Genomic DNA, 15,845 nt, shown 5'->3' with positions numbered 1-15,845 from the left:
ATAAGACGACCCTCACTATTTAATTTGTCATTTCCAGAATAAAGCATCCTCTTATATTTGGGCCATTGTGGTAATTATCTGCCCCAGTCTGTAATGTACAGACATTATCTAGCTCATTTTTTGTGGTGAGGTCTACACAGTGAATCTATAATGATGCAAGTGGCCATATGATGGTAATGTTTGTTTTGCATTGTCTCATTTCATTACCAGCTCCTCTGTACTGTCGGAGGGTAATAGAGGGTAATAGTATTGTCCAGGTTCAGGTCAGGGGATGGGTGACTCATCTTAAGTAGTACCATTTTTAGCCTACTGATGATAGTGGTTTGTATTTCATGTATTTAATAGTTAGAGAAGAAGAAAAAAGGTGTTAGTTTGTGTATTTTCAGATAGATATATGTTAGTTAGTTAGTTAGTTAGTTGGTTGGTTGGCTGGTTGGCTGGCTGGCTGGCTGGCTGGTTGGTTGGTTGGTTGGTTGATTGGCTGGCTGGCTGGCTGGTTGGCTGGCTGACTGGTTGGCTGGCTGGCTGGTTGGCTGGCTGACTGGTTGGCTGGCTGGCTGGCTGGCTGGCTGGCTGGTTGGTTGGCTGGCTGGCTGGCTGGTTGGTTGGTTGGCTGGCTGGTTGGCTGGCTGGCTGGCTGGCTGGCTGGTCGGTTGGTTGGCTGGCTGGTTGGCTGGCTGGTTGGTTGGCTGGCTGGCTGGCTGGCTGGCTGGCTGGCTGGCTGGTTGGCTGGCTGGCTGGCTGGCTGGTTGGCTGGCTGGCTGGCTGGCTAGTCGGTTGGTCATTTTATAGACCCCAATGGAAAATCAGGTTTCAGCAGGGTTCAGGTTTCCAGCAGCTCAATAAGCATAAAAGTAATCAGAGCAACAAACAACAAACAGACAATAATAACAGGTGTAAGAGTAAATCTAAAACCAAAAAAAACAACAGCCAATATAATTGATTATAAAGTGCAAGATAAAAAAAACATATGTAATGTCTAAAAATAAATGAGGATACTAAAATTCTGTAATAAAACACATGACCTTTTGTACATTATGCAGTATTGCTTCCCATTGATGGCAGTTTACAACAGGCAAATGTTTACCTCTGACTTACCCGCCTTTTTGTCACATTTTAACACCCTGCCAACACTGATACCAAACACGCCTAATCTCTCCTATTATTATTTGTCACTGAGTGAGGCTAAACAGCTGTCTGAGCGTTATCCAAACACAATATTTATACTCAAACATGGCTAATGAGTTTATTTGGAGATAAGTCTAAATTATGTAAATGGCGAGCTGCAGATTGTATAAGCGTGTATATTTTATGTTTTATGTGTATATATTATCTAGTTTGAATCCATTTGATTACAATGTTGTTTCTACTGTGCAAAGGCCTTTGAACAAACCATCATATGTACTGGAACAAAGACAGTTTCCACAAAAAAAAGTATAATTAGAATATTACCTCATAATCCAACGTATATAAATAAATAACCTCTACCCAACACATCTACCCATTGTTAAAGTCCTTCTTTATCTTAAATACTCATGCATACATAAGCAATAATCAACATATTTCAGTATTAGTATGAGTTTAACACTTAAAAAGTCTCATCTGCTTCATCAGGATTGTGTGGGTGTGGTTTCATTAGCTTTTATTGACTGTGGCCAAATAACCCTGCCAACTTCAATGTACTGAAGAAAAAGGCGGTTGGGTAGAAAAATAATCTCTCATGTGAAATAGCTATTACTAAATCAAATAAGTGTGTTTTTAGGATCCCAAAAACTCAGAGGTCATTTCATCTTCAAATGACATTCATTACAAGAAAAATGTTTTAATTGCCAGCAAGTAGCTTTCATCTTTATTCTTAACAAATATTCAGCTTATTTTTGTCTGGTTTCTTTGCTGCATAAAATAACTTCTTCTTCATCAAGCTCGTCTTTTATTTGAATCAGCCATTGCAACATTTTCAAAGTTGGTCCAATAATCTCCTATGGTGGTTTATTTCAATGCTTGAAACCTTACAAAGTGGCAGAACCTTCATCTACAGTACAGTGGACAGCTGTGGTTTGAGCAGACTTTGATAATATTGTCAGGTAGAGAACAGCTTCCCAGCAAAGCAGCGAAGACCACAGCTGATGCTCCAGTTTGAACATCTAACGACACCCCGCTATGCTAACGGTATTACATTTTAAGAGAGAAAAAAGGTACATAATTCAGCCTTAGACCCGCACACTCTACAATTGCACTTGACTCTGCTTATATTAGGCTGTAAGTCTTGAAAATCACTGGATTGGACTCTCAAAAGTGAGACAACAAATAATGTCCAAGACCGCACTCGAGTTTTGTAATTGTATTCACCGCGAGTCTTGACACTACTCCACTTGATTTAAATAAATGTCTCTTTTACTACTGCGCACTGATTGCTCTGACACAGCTGTGATTCAGTGTGTATCCTCTGTGAGAGCTGTCACATTTGCCCTTCTGAGCACACTGCGTCTGCCACTGTAGGTCCTTAATGAGAAAAGTCCTCTAGTTATAAGAAATGAATGGTAGTTGCTGCTTCTCCAATCAGTATACATTAAATATAAAAAGACACTTGCTAAGCAGAAAGCCGCATTGCAACTAAGGTCACATATTTGTCTTTTATTTAATGCCTTGTTATTGATAAATGACCTTTGGCCAGAATCATTAGAAATTGCCTCCTCGACATGCAGCACAATTAATTTCATTCAGTTCTGCTCACATGAATCAGCCAATAAAACTCGTAATTACAACATGAAGCCAAGACGCAATATTCAAATGACGAGCTGGAAGGCTCCAGTCATTTTATCCAGACCAAATGGGGAGTCATTCATAATATGGAGGAAGATAATCATTTCATTTCAATTTCTACTGCTTCTTAATGTGCTTATTGTGATATCATATCAACATAATACCAGGAAGGATTCTAGGATCTTGGGATAAGGGTTTGTTGGTCATCTATCACTCCCGGCTCAAGACCAAATAAGATTGTGCTCGTGTAGTTGTAGGTCAACTAAACTTTGGGATTCTCTCCAATTGGATTTAAGATCTTTGGACGTCTTTAAAAAGCAGCTCAAGACTAATTTGTTTAGACTTGTTTTGCTTTTTCGTAGCACTTGACGTCTGCTCTTACTATAAAAATAAACTTATTATTCATTTATTTTTTCATAATGTATGAGATTGAGCTAAATGTGTTCTTCTCTGTTAAGGCTTGTGGAGGGTTTTGACTGATAATTAATGTGTTTTAAAGTTTCCCACAGATGATTGCAGATTGCTGTGCTTGTCATGTATGACAGGCTGTTCGAGCAGAGAATATTTTCATTGCTTCTGTCCATCTCTCTTTGATCCAATTTCTGTTCAGCTGCGTCTGTCTCCTCTTATCACAATCTTTATTCTCAGTCTTTCATTTTATCTCTGCATTTAAAGTGTGAACATTCTTGTGCACACATGTCAACCTCTCTAATTATCTCCTCCGCGCACTCACTTCTCTTCCTTCTCCTCTTCCTCCGTCATCAGACTCTGAACTCGGTGACTCCTCACCTGGATGTGGAGGAGTGCAGCATCTCCCTGATGCCCAGGAACCGCGAGAAGAACCGCAGTATGGACGTCCTGCCTCCAGACCGCTCCCTGGCCTTCCTGGTCACCACCGAGGGAGAGAGCAGCAACTACATCAACGCGGCGCTCGCCGACAGCTTCCTGCGGCCCGCTGCCTTCGTGGTGACGCCACATCCGCTGCCAGGCACCACCACCGACTTCTGGAGGCTGGTGTACGACTACGGCTGCACCTCGGTGGTGATGCTCAACCAGCTCAACCAGTCTAACTCTGCCTGGGTAAGAGAGATAGAGAGATAGAGAGAGATAGAGAGAGAGGGTTAATAAAGCAGCAGGAGATTAAATTGTCTACACTTATCTGGGAAGTAGAAGTAATTTTATTATTAATCTCATTAGGTGGATCTCCAACTTGGAACATCTCAGCTTGTCGTTTGTAATTTAGCCGTGGGAAACATTAAAACCCTCAGTGCGACAGCATCTGCATCACAGCAGGATTTTGATTAGTGTCACACAGGGGATTCACATAGACTCCAATACAGATATTACCACAGCATAATATTAATATTAGATGTTTTTCTTTCCCTTTTCAGCCTGTGACCCCATTTTTCATCACCTAAAATTCTCATATATTAATTTGCCTTTCTGTATTTGTCTTTTAACAACTTAGAGGGGGACGATTGATGTATTTCAAGCCTATTTCATTATTATTTGTATTATACCAAATGTATTGCAATTTTAACTTTTTTAGAGATTTTCTGTGATTCTAAGTGATTCTAAGGTTAAGAAACCTCAGAACATACAGTTCATACCTGTTTTTGCCTTAGCTTACTGAGGTTGAACTCAACCCACTGAGATGAGTTCTAACACTGGAGCAGCTTTTCCTCTGATGAATGTACAGCACGTGTTACCTAAAGAAAACATGAAGAGTGCAGAGTGTCAGGGCCAATTTCCTACCTCTTCCAAACACTGTAAAGCAAGCTGTAAAGCTGAAGACCAGAGCACAGTTATAGAAACAAAAAAAAGCGATGTAAGCCCCCCCAAAAAAATCTGCCAACCTCCCTCTAAGGTCCTGTCTGCTTCACCAGCAGACACTCCTGCAAAGAGCACTTCCTGCTCGCTGAGAAATCAAAAGCTGCCCTGGAAGTCTGGAGCTCTTCTCATTGCTGGGTAGAAGACAAAATACAGCTCGACACATCAGTCTGACATGTAGCTGAACTTTGGGTTCCTTACTCTAAAAATATGCAAGAAAAGTTCAATACTGGAGGCTGAAGAAGAAAATTCAAATAAAATTCAAAAGTATGTCATCATTATAGTGCTATTACTATGATAATCTGCAATGTTTATTATTCTATTGATTCTTTTTTTATTGAAATAATATATCAAACCCCATAGATACAATTCATTGACTACATTTTAGCCAATGTTTGTATTGTGTAATTAACGTTCAATGCAGTGGTTTTCAGGGTTAATAGTGGAGTCCACCTTTATTATGTGGATTAGAATTACACATGACACACATGCAGGAGATTGACAGGGAACAGTGTACATATGGGAGTTCAGTATTATGGTGTTAGTTAAGATTGTCGATGGTCCTCCTTGCTTTATTTCTATCTAAAATAAAGCAATGCAATGAATTCTCTCTGCTCAGCATTTCTGACAGAGTAAGATTGGAACATTTATTTCCTAGGCTGTGCACACACACAATTGCATGACTCGAGTCGTGTTTGTTGCTCCAGAGGTTGACACGCGTTCATTTCAAACTCAACCTGTTACTAAAACTCACTTGCTGTTACCATCAGCACACCAACACAGGTGCTGCCAAATCAAAGCTTCACTAATCAATATTTGACAAACCTACAGAGATTTATCAGCAATTATTTCCCCGCAGCTCTATGGAGTGTTGCTTATCTGTCAGCTGTCATCAGCCCTGTTTCCAGCAGCAGCAGCAGCAGCAGCAGCAGCCAGCTGTTTTCAGTGAAAACGCTCTAAATAAAAACAATAAACACTAGCTGCTCAGAACCAAATGTCTGACAAGTCGAGTATTTTTCTCAGGAAGAAGAGTGGACTTCTATTTATCAGGAGGACATGACTCATGACAAATGAATGCTAATGTTGTGTAGCTGCTAGATGCCTAACTGTTCACCATAACAACCTAATATGGTGATATGTCAGATGTTGTGTTCATACCTTTTTATGGTTCTGCAAAGTGGACACAATTCAATTCAATTCATGCACTTTTAAGTATTATAACTTCAATTATTTGGCTTATAAAATTGAAAAATTAAAGTAAAATTTTCAAATTTGAACCAACAGCTTAAAATAAAATGATAATCACATTACATTCATTTTCAACACTGCTTTATAATTACAGTGACACATCAAACTGCTCAGCTGATGTTCACTTTTGCATCGAAAAAAAAACCAAAAACGCTTCATGATGATGATTTTTCATACTGCCGTTCGTAACGATGTAACATTTGGACAGAAGCAGAGACAACATGTCACCCAGCCCCCCGTCCTCTTCCTCGTCCTCGTCCTCCTCCTCACCCTTTAGAGAAGACGTGAACGTGACACGCCATGTAGTGAGGGCTCATCACATGTCTGCCTGGTGTTCTGCCACAAAGCTTCAATCCCGCATTCAAGCCGTCAATTTAATTTCCACAGGCCGTCACAGCATTAACACGTTCTTATCGCCCCGCACCAAACCCCCACCCCCCCCCCCCCTCCCCTTATTTGCTCATGCGTGGGTTTGTTCCGCCGTCTCCCATATCGCCGCTCTGTCACCATGTCATGTCAGATTCCCGCTCGACATTTCCGCCATGCCTGTCAGCTGCAACCTGTCCCTCTTCCTCTGTCACTCTTTTCTCTCACTTCTTCTTCTTCTTCTTCTTCCTTGTCTCTTAGCTGCCAGTGGATTAACAGTTCACCCACCCCTCCAAAACACACACACACACACATACACACACACACACATTGGGGCTGCCTGTCTCCTGTCTGAATGTAAAAATGTAAATGTAAAATATTTATCTCCTCCTCTGTCCAATGTCACCTGTTAATACCCTCCTGTCATTGTGAAATGCCATTATCACTTCCTACTCCAGGGGTCCCCTCAACCCCAAAGTCACCTCAGCACACGTCAGCATGTCAGCAACGTTTCCTTGTGGGGTTTTTTTTTTCTTTTCGATTTTTTTCCTTCCTATCGGCATCTTTGAAGCGACGGTGGTGATGGTGTGGACCTTGGCATTGCGTGCACCAGCCTCAACTAACTTCCTGTTTATCTCTTCCAGGCACAGCCAAGGTCTCCTACTCCATTAATTTATAATGTGTTAATGGTAATGATTTAGACTCATGAATAATTCAGGATAGGTGACCAAGGCTTATGTGAGGGATTGTTCCTGGCGTTGGACGGGCTGTGTTTTTCACTCATTTAATTTACCGTTGCTATTTGTAGATAATCATTGTCATTTAGGCTAATTGTCTCTGCTGTCAATACTCAGGTGTCTTGTTACTGGGCTTTACCATCACTGGCTGCTGACATAATGATTTGTCCTGCCTCTAGCAAGTGTGGGCTAATGACCTGTTACCCTCCTCTCCTGCTCTTCTCTCCACCTCTCCACCTCTCCTCTCCTGTCAGCCTTGTCTGCAGTACTGGCCTGAACCTGGTCTGCAGCAGTTTGGACCGATGACAGTGGAGCTTCTGTCCAGGACGGCCGACGATGACGTTATCATCCGTCTCTTTCGGGTCCAGAACATCACCCGGGTATGTGGAACTACCGCAGAGAGTCCCCATTTATGAAGACGATAAGTTTCTTCAATCCTGAACACATTTAGATATGAGGTGTGGACACAGTCACTGGAAACTTGTAAAACTGATTGCAATCCAAACCATTTCGTAGGGCTTCAGAACGTTATGCTTTCGAATTTCGTAGAGCTTATGAGCTTTTCACTAGTCCTTCTGAAAACTAAAGGTGTACTATCCTCAGATAAATTTGATTGCAACTAGAGTTTGAACCCTACAGCCATGGCAGGATTGGAAAAAGTCCAATCTCATTGTCCTGTTAAGCTGGTGATGTTCATCCAATAATGGCCTATGCGTTATGGGAAACAGTGTTCATTCATACCACTGATTATTAAAACATTAAATAAACAAGTCCTGTATATTAAGTTCTCTTTAAAAAAAAAAGAAGTTTATTTACTTGAACAGAACCCAGAAGTTCTGGTTTCACTTTGGCTCTCCTTCATTTTTTTATGGAGTGACTTTACTCTCAAAATCAACTGCTGTTCCTTGCAAGCTAAATGTCAAATAAAAATGTCGTCGCCAGCAGCAAGATACAAAGTGACCCAGTACTCAGTGCACAAAAAACCCCCTCTTTCTCAGCCTTACAGAAAATGGCTAACAAGAATAATGGAGTGGCAGTGCTGCTGAGGTTGCTCATTAGTAGCTGGAGTGAGATTTTAATGACAGATCCTGACACATCTCATTTCATGATCAATTTAGTTGCATGATCAAAGTCTAATCAACAGCCCCACCAATTAAATATACGTGAGAAATAGCACCTATGCTGTTTTTTCCTGAAGAGTGATGTCTTTTTCTTTTTTTTAGACAACCCATTAATGTTTTGTGACATCCTGGTGATTTCTTGACTCCCTACATGAGGTTTTGGTTTTAATAGCATGATTTTTGACCATCTATTTGTCTTCTGCTCCAGCAGACTGAAGGAAATGAGTCATTCCCACATTTTTTAGAGTTAGGGAGGTTACATCTCACCTGTGTGGGGACAGAATGTAATTGACAGAGCTGCCAGTCAATATCCTGTCCCCCTAATGTTAACGGATGAATTCAGAATCCAATTTTTTAACAAGCTAGATGTTCAGACATTTTGGCTTTCACACTCTTATATTGGGGCGACATTTGTTTGGCAAGCATGAGATGTACCTGAAACAGGCATTCTGTCCATGGTACTGGTTTTGTAGCATTGCATTAGATTTTACAAGTTCCTATCATTTTGTCCACCATACCTCACAAGCAGTAGAACTGACATGAATATTGTTGATATCTAAAACACTACAATGTAAACAGTGTCCAGCTATACATTCAAAGTGTCTTACCTTGACTGAACTCAACAAGGCTCTTGTAGACAGCAATCATGGGGAGTAGTTTCTACATTATCCTCCCTGGTTTCTCTGACTTGATTTCTAATGAAAATACATAACTCCTTCATGGCAAAGAAAAAAAACATTAAGATCTAAGTGTAAACTCTGAATCATTCTTAGTCACCTGGATGTATCACTTTGACATAATTCATGGCAAAATTGCTGTCTAAATGTTTAATTTACTTATCACATGACAGACATGTTTTTGCTTTAATATTGGATTTAATATCGGTAAAAAACACTTGCCTAAGACTGTTCCAGCTCTGGATTGCTGTGGGAGGAATATCCTGGCACTGAATCAGTTCATTTATTTTAAGAGGGTTAATGAAGCCCAGTTCTTATATAATGATTTTGAATGGTAACCTAGGTCCCAGCTGGCATTTGTTGTTCCCAGCGGTCAGAATGATTTGCAGCATAATAATGTTGCTTTTAACAAAGCAACTGTATCAACAGCATGAAAACGTTATTAGCCACATATAGTACCGAGACTTGTTTAATAAGCAGATGTGGCCCTGTTTGAGCAATACTGTGACCCTGACTCAAACAGAACAGTGTTTCCCCTATGTTGGCTACTTTGGAGGGGGTGGGGGGACGGTGTGCCACGAAGGGCTGGATGAGAATGAGCCTACATTAAAACAGACCTATCTCTGATACTGCTCCCTCAGTTGTTTTCAACACCAGTAAAACACTGAATAAAAGAGTACAATTACAGATACTCATCTCCTATTAAACAAAATGCACACCTACTTGGTCTGCCAAATTAGTTTTTGACTGAGGTAGATAGTTCTTTACCAGACAAAGTATTTCCTCCTGTGTAAAACGGTCACCTGTCTGTTTGACTTGGCTGCCATTGTTTACAAGTGGACAGCAGACGTGAGCCATTAATCGTAAAACTTCATATTTTTATAATCAGCTATTACCAAAAGACAATATTTTTTCATCTTGACCATTTCCATATTTCAGTATGAGTTCTATGTTACTGAATGTGTTTGTTGGTTGTGTGTCTGTGTATCCATGTCTGAGTAATTTTGCGTAGCTCTAGCTCCCAATTTACACTGTGGCAATACTTCCAGCTCCCACCCTTTGACCTCAGTAGCCTCAGTAGGTCCTCAGTAGACCCTTGTAGAAACGTCCACCGAAACTAGATGAGCAGATGTGTCCTTTAGTTGAAAAACCCTCCAAGGTCTAGCACCCCCTCACCTCACCTCGCCTAACCCTCTCCTGTCAGTGCCCACATAACCCACCCACTCCTGCCCAGCCCCTCAACTATCTTGACATCCTGTCAGAAACTATTTCTACATGACCTCTCTGCAGGATCTCGAGGAGTCAGATACCACGAACCAGGACACCGATAGCCTCTTGCCCAAGAAGGTACTCCACTGTCCAGTAGATATAGCTCCAAGTAGCATTTTAGCCAAGCATCACATCACTGTCAAATCAAGTGTGATAACTACCGGTGGGCATAATTAGTGTGACAAGTGATGTCCCTTCACACCAGTTGTATTGTTAGAGCTTGTGTTCTGGTGATCTATTATTACCCCAACCAGCCGCCCACTTTGAGCCCGGTTCTGCCTGAGGTTTCTTCCCGTTAAAAGTGAGTTTTTTTCTTGCCACTGTCGCCAAGTGCTTGCTCATGTGGGAATGTTGGGTCTCTTTAAAATGAAAACCTGAAGAGTTCGGTTTAGAACCTGCTCTATGTGTGAAGTGCCTTGAGATAACTGTTGTTGTGATTTGGCGCTATATAAATAAAGATAGATAGATAGATAGATAGATAGATAGATAGATAGATAGATAGATAGATAGATTGATTGATTATGATTTTACATATTTTCAGGCATATATATAATACTACAATGTCAAACGTGGCTTATGTTTCAAGTAACAAGGTAAATGTTTGTAAAAGTAATCCCTGTAGCAGAAAGCTCAGGCTCCAGACTGCCATAAACCCTTGGTTTCCAATGGTTCTACTTCTTCTTCTACTTTTGCAAGGAGCTGACATCATAATGTGATGGATTTCTTTAAATGGTCATATGCTCCAGGTACAGTTGCGACCACCATGACTCAAGTGGAATTGGCATGCTTTGAGTATTTTTCCATTGAACACCACAGCAAAGTAATTAAGTTTACCTGTTGGATCTCTTATCACCACCTCTCATTGAATCCACTGTTTTTTTTATCAGAAGAATAGAGCTGCCAGCAAAGCTCTGTTAACTCAGTGAGGAACTCTAATTTTCTGTAAAGTCTTTGCAATATACTTCTCCCATTATTTATTCATTTGAAGGATTTTAATATGAAGCACAAAAGGGGAAATGTTGTGTTTCCTCAACAGGCTTCCTGAAAGCTAGCCAATCAGAACAGAGTGAGCTCATTGGGAGGGCAGCTTAAAGAGACAGGAGCTCCAGTGGAGCCCCAGAATGAAAAATATTGAATTGGAAATCAGCATAATAGTTATAGTTCTCTTTACGGTACCTTATGGATTTTTAGACCACTAGTAGCACTATGGTGCAGTGTTTTTATGAGTATGTGACATAGCACACATTCCTGCCCACGGGTTCCTATCAAACAATGCAAGTTTCAAAATACTTGCTTTTTAAAAGTTTTATGAGGAAGGAAATGCATTTAGCATATTTGTTATGCCTCAAGGGTACGAGGATTGCAAACAGCGATTATTCTAATCTAATTTGTTTTCTTGATTATAAAATGTCAAAAAATAGTGAAATATAATTTCTCACAGCCTAAAATGACTTATTGAGATTGCTTATTTTGTCCCATAACAGTCCAAAATACAAATATATCAAATTTACGATCAGAAATGACAAATAAATGTGTTGAATCTGTATATTTTAGGACCTGAAAGAAAGATTACAAAAACAATTGTCAAAACAACTGCGGAAATATGTTTCAACTTATTATTTCAGCTCTAAAGGATGCATACATTAGATTTGGTGAGAAATACTGGATATAAACATAACATAGAAGAATTCCTGAGTGTACCTTTAAGGTGCCATTTGCCACTATTCATCCAGTGTCCCCTGGCTGTCTTTGGCCTTCTTGAAAGTTGTGAACAAATTAACCCAGAAACCCTTCTCTGTAGCTCTGTGTGTGCTGGAGGAACAAACTCTTTTCCAATCCCCTGACTGTAGAAAACAGACTTTAGAGAAGCAGACTGTAGAGAAACAAGTATGTGAGTTCCCTGACATATATCGATAGTGTTATGGACATGTGGAAGCATGGATTTAGTTTAACCATTTGTTCTTATTTTAGAGCCAGAACTTTCTCTAAAACCATTTTAAACAAAGAGAAGAAAGCCCAGCCAATGCTGAGTTGAGCGAAATATGCATTAAACACCAAAGCTGACTGATAGACTGAGACATGTGGAAACACAGAAACACACTTAAAAATACATTTACCATCGTTAAAGCTCTTCTTCTGTTGAGTTTTATGACAGTTGACATCCACAAGTGTTGCATTACCGCCATCTGCTGGACTGTCTTGTGCCCAGTCTGTTCCAGTAGCGCTATGGTATGTGTGAAAAGGCGTAAGATGGAAATGTTCATGAATGTAGCTACATGTGTGAATAGTGAAAATAACTAGCGCCGTTTGAAAGGTTATCCCAGAAATTTACAGGGACTGCTACACTCCGCAATGTCGCATGAGACGTTAAGAACAGACACTAACCCTAACACTCCACAGGTGAACTTGAGCAGGTTTGAAGTGTTGACAGAATCCCCTCTACAGCTGATAAGCAAATACATGTTTGAATGAGTGACATGTGGAGCATAAACAATGGGATTATAATGCAGATATTATGGGTTATATTGGAATAGGTGAAACAATACTCATGTTTTCTTCTCCTTTCATTACTCTGATTCTCCATAGCTACAGGAAGGCCAGCTCGTGGTGCGGCACTTCCAGTTCCTACGCTGGTCCCCCTACCGAGACGTGCCGGACTCCAAGAAAGCCTTCCTCAGCCTTTTGGCTCAGGTTCACAACTGGCAGATGGAGTGTGGAGAGGGACGCACCGTCGTCCACTGCCTGTGAGTCCATTTACATACACCTGAAGCTTTTGAAACTGTTTTGAGACCGGACTTTTGAAATGTTTTACCTCTAGTCAGTTTTTTAACTAGATGCCAGACTGCTTTCATAATATTAACCTGGCAACATGGTATTTAAAACTTGCCATGGCCACACTTAATAAAAGTTCTTATGATTTTTATTAAATCTCATCAACTCTGGGCTACAGAAGAATAGTCAATCAGTAAGCCTTTGTGTATTTTCATTAGCTGCTGGTATTGAGGTGCCTGTCTTCCATATGATTTGTCCCCCATCCCCATGTCAGAGTCCTTTGATCTCTGGAGGTCAGGCTGTGTGTTAGACATCTCATATCTGATTAAATCCCCGCTCCTGTATTTTAATGAGAACTTTACTCAGATATTCATCTTGAAAGTCTGCCAGTTGGCCTTTTTCTGACAGCATGCTTGATCTGTGCTCAGTCAAACTGTGACATTTTACTCTGTAGCTCCCCCTCCGAGAGGCTGTCTGAGCTGCTGTATCACATCTTTATTAGGTCACTCATGTCCTCATGCGTCTACTCTGTCTGTTTGTCTCTTGTGCGTGTGTCACTGTGGAGCAGGAACGGCGGTGGTCGAAGCGGTACTTTCTGTGCCTGCACCATGATCCTGGAAATGATTCGCCACCACAGCATGGTGGACGTGTTCTTCGCTGCCAAAACGCTGCGCAACTCAAAGCCAAACATGGTGGAAACAATGGTAAGCGAGCAGGGGTCTTTATCTGTCCTTACTGCAGCATATTACATCCTACTATGCTGCTGTCTCATTGTGCTTATCTTAAGGGTTTACATACTTTATAAAGACAAAGAGAGATAAACAAAAAGAGAGGTGATAATTAAGACAATTAAAGAGTACCAGCTTTCCCAGTCATCACCCTATCTCTATCTTTGTGCCTAGAGATTCAAATGATGACTGTTTACATGCTTGCAATCAATCAATCAAAGTTCATTATCTAGGACTTGGAGTGCAAACCTCCTATAGCTAAGTTAGTTAGGTACCTAGTTACACTTATATATGTATGTATATAAATACTAAGGCTGTCAGCTGTCACTCAAACAAAGTAGCTAGATAAATTCCCTCCATGTTCAGTCTGAACACCATGTATCTTAACTTCCTGGCTCCATTTCATCACTTCTTTGGTAACAGGTCAAACATGGACAGCATTGCATTATGTGCAGTGTACTTAGAAAGTAGAAAACGTATTAATGATGTAAAACATCAATAGTAGACTTCAGCTTTTGGTCTCAGGCCCTCTGAACCAAAGAGCCGGGGCTTCTCACTCAAGCCATTATTCTGCACTGACATTCAGCTATCATACAGGCTGAAATCCATTGTAGAGGAGGCAGCATTACCGATCTCTCCACCCACAGCAGCCTTAATAGAGCAGGATGGCTTTTGAGTTAGGAGATCACAGGCGTGAATAGATGGCAGATGAGTCATCACATTCAAACATCTTTTGTTGCTGTTGTTTTCTTTTGTGTTTGTATGTGCCTATAGAATAAGAAGAGTTTGCGCCCATTTCTTGTCTTGGTTGTTGCAAGGCAGGCTGGGAAATGTAGGCAATTACTAAATCTCATTATATACTTACTTTTTAATAATGCATGTGTGGACAAGCAGCTGCTACTGAGTGAATAATTCTATGCTGACAATGAAATGTATGTTTTTACAACTTTTTTACAACATTAACATTGATAAAAATGATGATACTTATCAGGTAATTTGCTATTCATTATTTTTGTTAAAGCCTGAATACTGTCGACCTTGTCTGTTGCTCTCAAACCAGAGCCCATTGGTTCCTCCTAATATATGAGATCTTTAAAGGAATGATTCCACATTTTGTTCACTCTCTTGAGTTAGCTAAGAAGATCAATATCACTACTTAGTGATAATATGATGCCGTAACCAGAAGACCGTTAGCTTAGTTTAGCAAAAAGACTGGGAACAGGTGGAAACTGCTAGCCTGACAAAATCAGCCTACCAGCAATTTTAAGGCCAACTAATTGAAACATTATATTTTGTCTGTTTAATTTGGACAAAGTAGTAGGGTCAAAGTGACACATTGTTATATTAGGGGATATATGTTAGCCTATTTGTTATCCATGTGTTGCTGTCACTATCAGGTTGTCATGAGAACAGGATACTTTTTATAAAATACCATTAATTGATCACAAAAGAATGTTCACTAGCATCAAAACTACCAAAAAACATTGAAGAAGAGCGAATAGAACCCTTGATAAAACTTGACATGACAAACATGACATTTTCCACCTTTTTGTAAGTCACATTATGTACAGTTTTTGTACACAAATAAACAAGACATGTTAATCATTTGAACTCATTTTATTTGGACAGAGCAAGGCTAGGTGTTGATGCTAGCTAACCAGAGACAAGAGAGTCGTATCAACTCTATCATCAACTCTTAGCAAAAGTTAGAACCAATTACAACAATTATTTGATAACTACACATCTTTTGGAATGAGTTGAAAATCACAAATGTATTAATGCTAATGATTTCCTCTTGGTTATGTTTTTAAATCTAAACCTGTGCTCTGTGCCTAGGAGCAGTACCGGTTCTGCTATGACCTGGCCCAGGAGTACCTGGACTGCTTGGAAGTCAGATAGCACCTATTCCGCGCCTCTTGTCCCTCCTCGAGGAGAAGGTCTGGATCCTGGATCTATGCTCTCAGCTCCTGAGTCCATGTATACAGCTCTGGTTGTCTTCTTTGCCATGCCTGGATGAAATGTTGTCTGCCATAAGGACCGATTTGAGAAAGCTCGCTGGACAACTTGTAACATACTACTGACACCCTTTTTTTTGCTTTTCCTCGGCGCTCTGATCCAATCCTCTTCTGTGCCACTTTACATCTGCCAAACCAGAGGACATTGACAGGAACGGAGTTCATTTTATACAACCACTGTCAAGGCAGCCGGACTACCTGTCGCACACCTCGACAAACGGGATTCAAAGAGCTCCGCTGTATCCTGCCTTACTAAGAACAAACGATTGAAAAGGAAGTACAGTTGATGCCATCCACTGGGTGATATTTTGTGTTTGTT

General features: G+C 40.5%; 1 protein-coding gene across 1 annotated transcript in view; it reads left to right on the top strand.

Annotated features, from left to right (window-relative positions):
* Window positions 1–15,410, top strand: part of ptprua (protein tyrosine phosphatase receptor type Ua) — a 209,479-nt gene extending 194,069 nt beyond the window's left edge. Inside the window, exons 27-31 of the mRNA XM_053334996.1 lie at window positions 3,529–3,843; window positions 7,199–7,324; window positions 12,598–12,755; window positions 13,352–13,487; window positions 15,348–15,410. Of these exons, the coding sequence (XP_053190971.1) occupies window positions 3,529–3,843; window positions 7,199–7,324; window positions 12,598–12,755; window positions 13,352–13,487; window positions 15,348–15,410 (798 nt within the window). The remainder of the gene's footprint in view (window positions 1–3,528; window positions 3,844–7,198; window positions 7,325–12,597; window positions 12,756–13,351; window positions 13,488–15,347) is intronic.
* The last annotated feature ends 435 nt before the right edge of the window (window positions 15,411–15,845 follow it).

Source organism: Scomber japonicus, chromosome 15, assembly GCF_027409825.1.
Source record: "Scomber japonicus isolate fScoJap1 chromosome 15, fScoJap1.pri, whole genome shotgun sequence".
NCBI lineage: Eukaryota > Metazoa > Chordata > Actinopteri > Scombriformes > Scombridae > Scomber > Scomber japonicus.
This window is presented reverse-complemented; position numbering and strand designations above follow the sequence as displayed.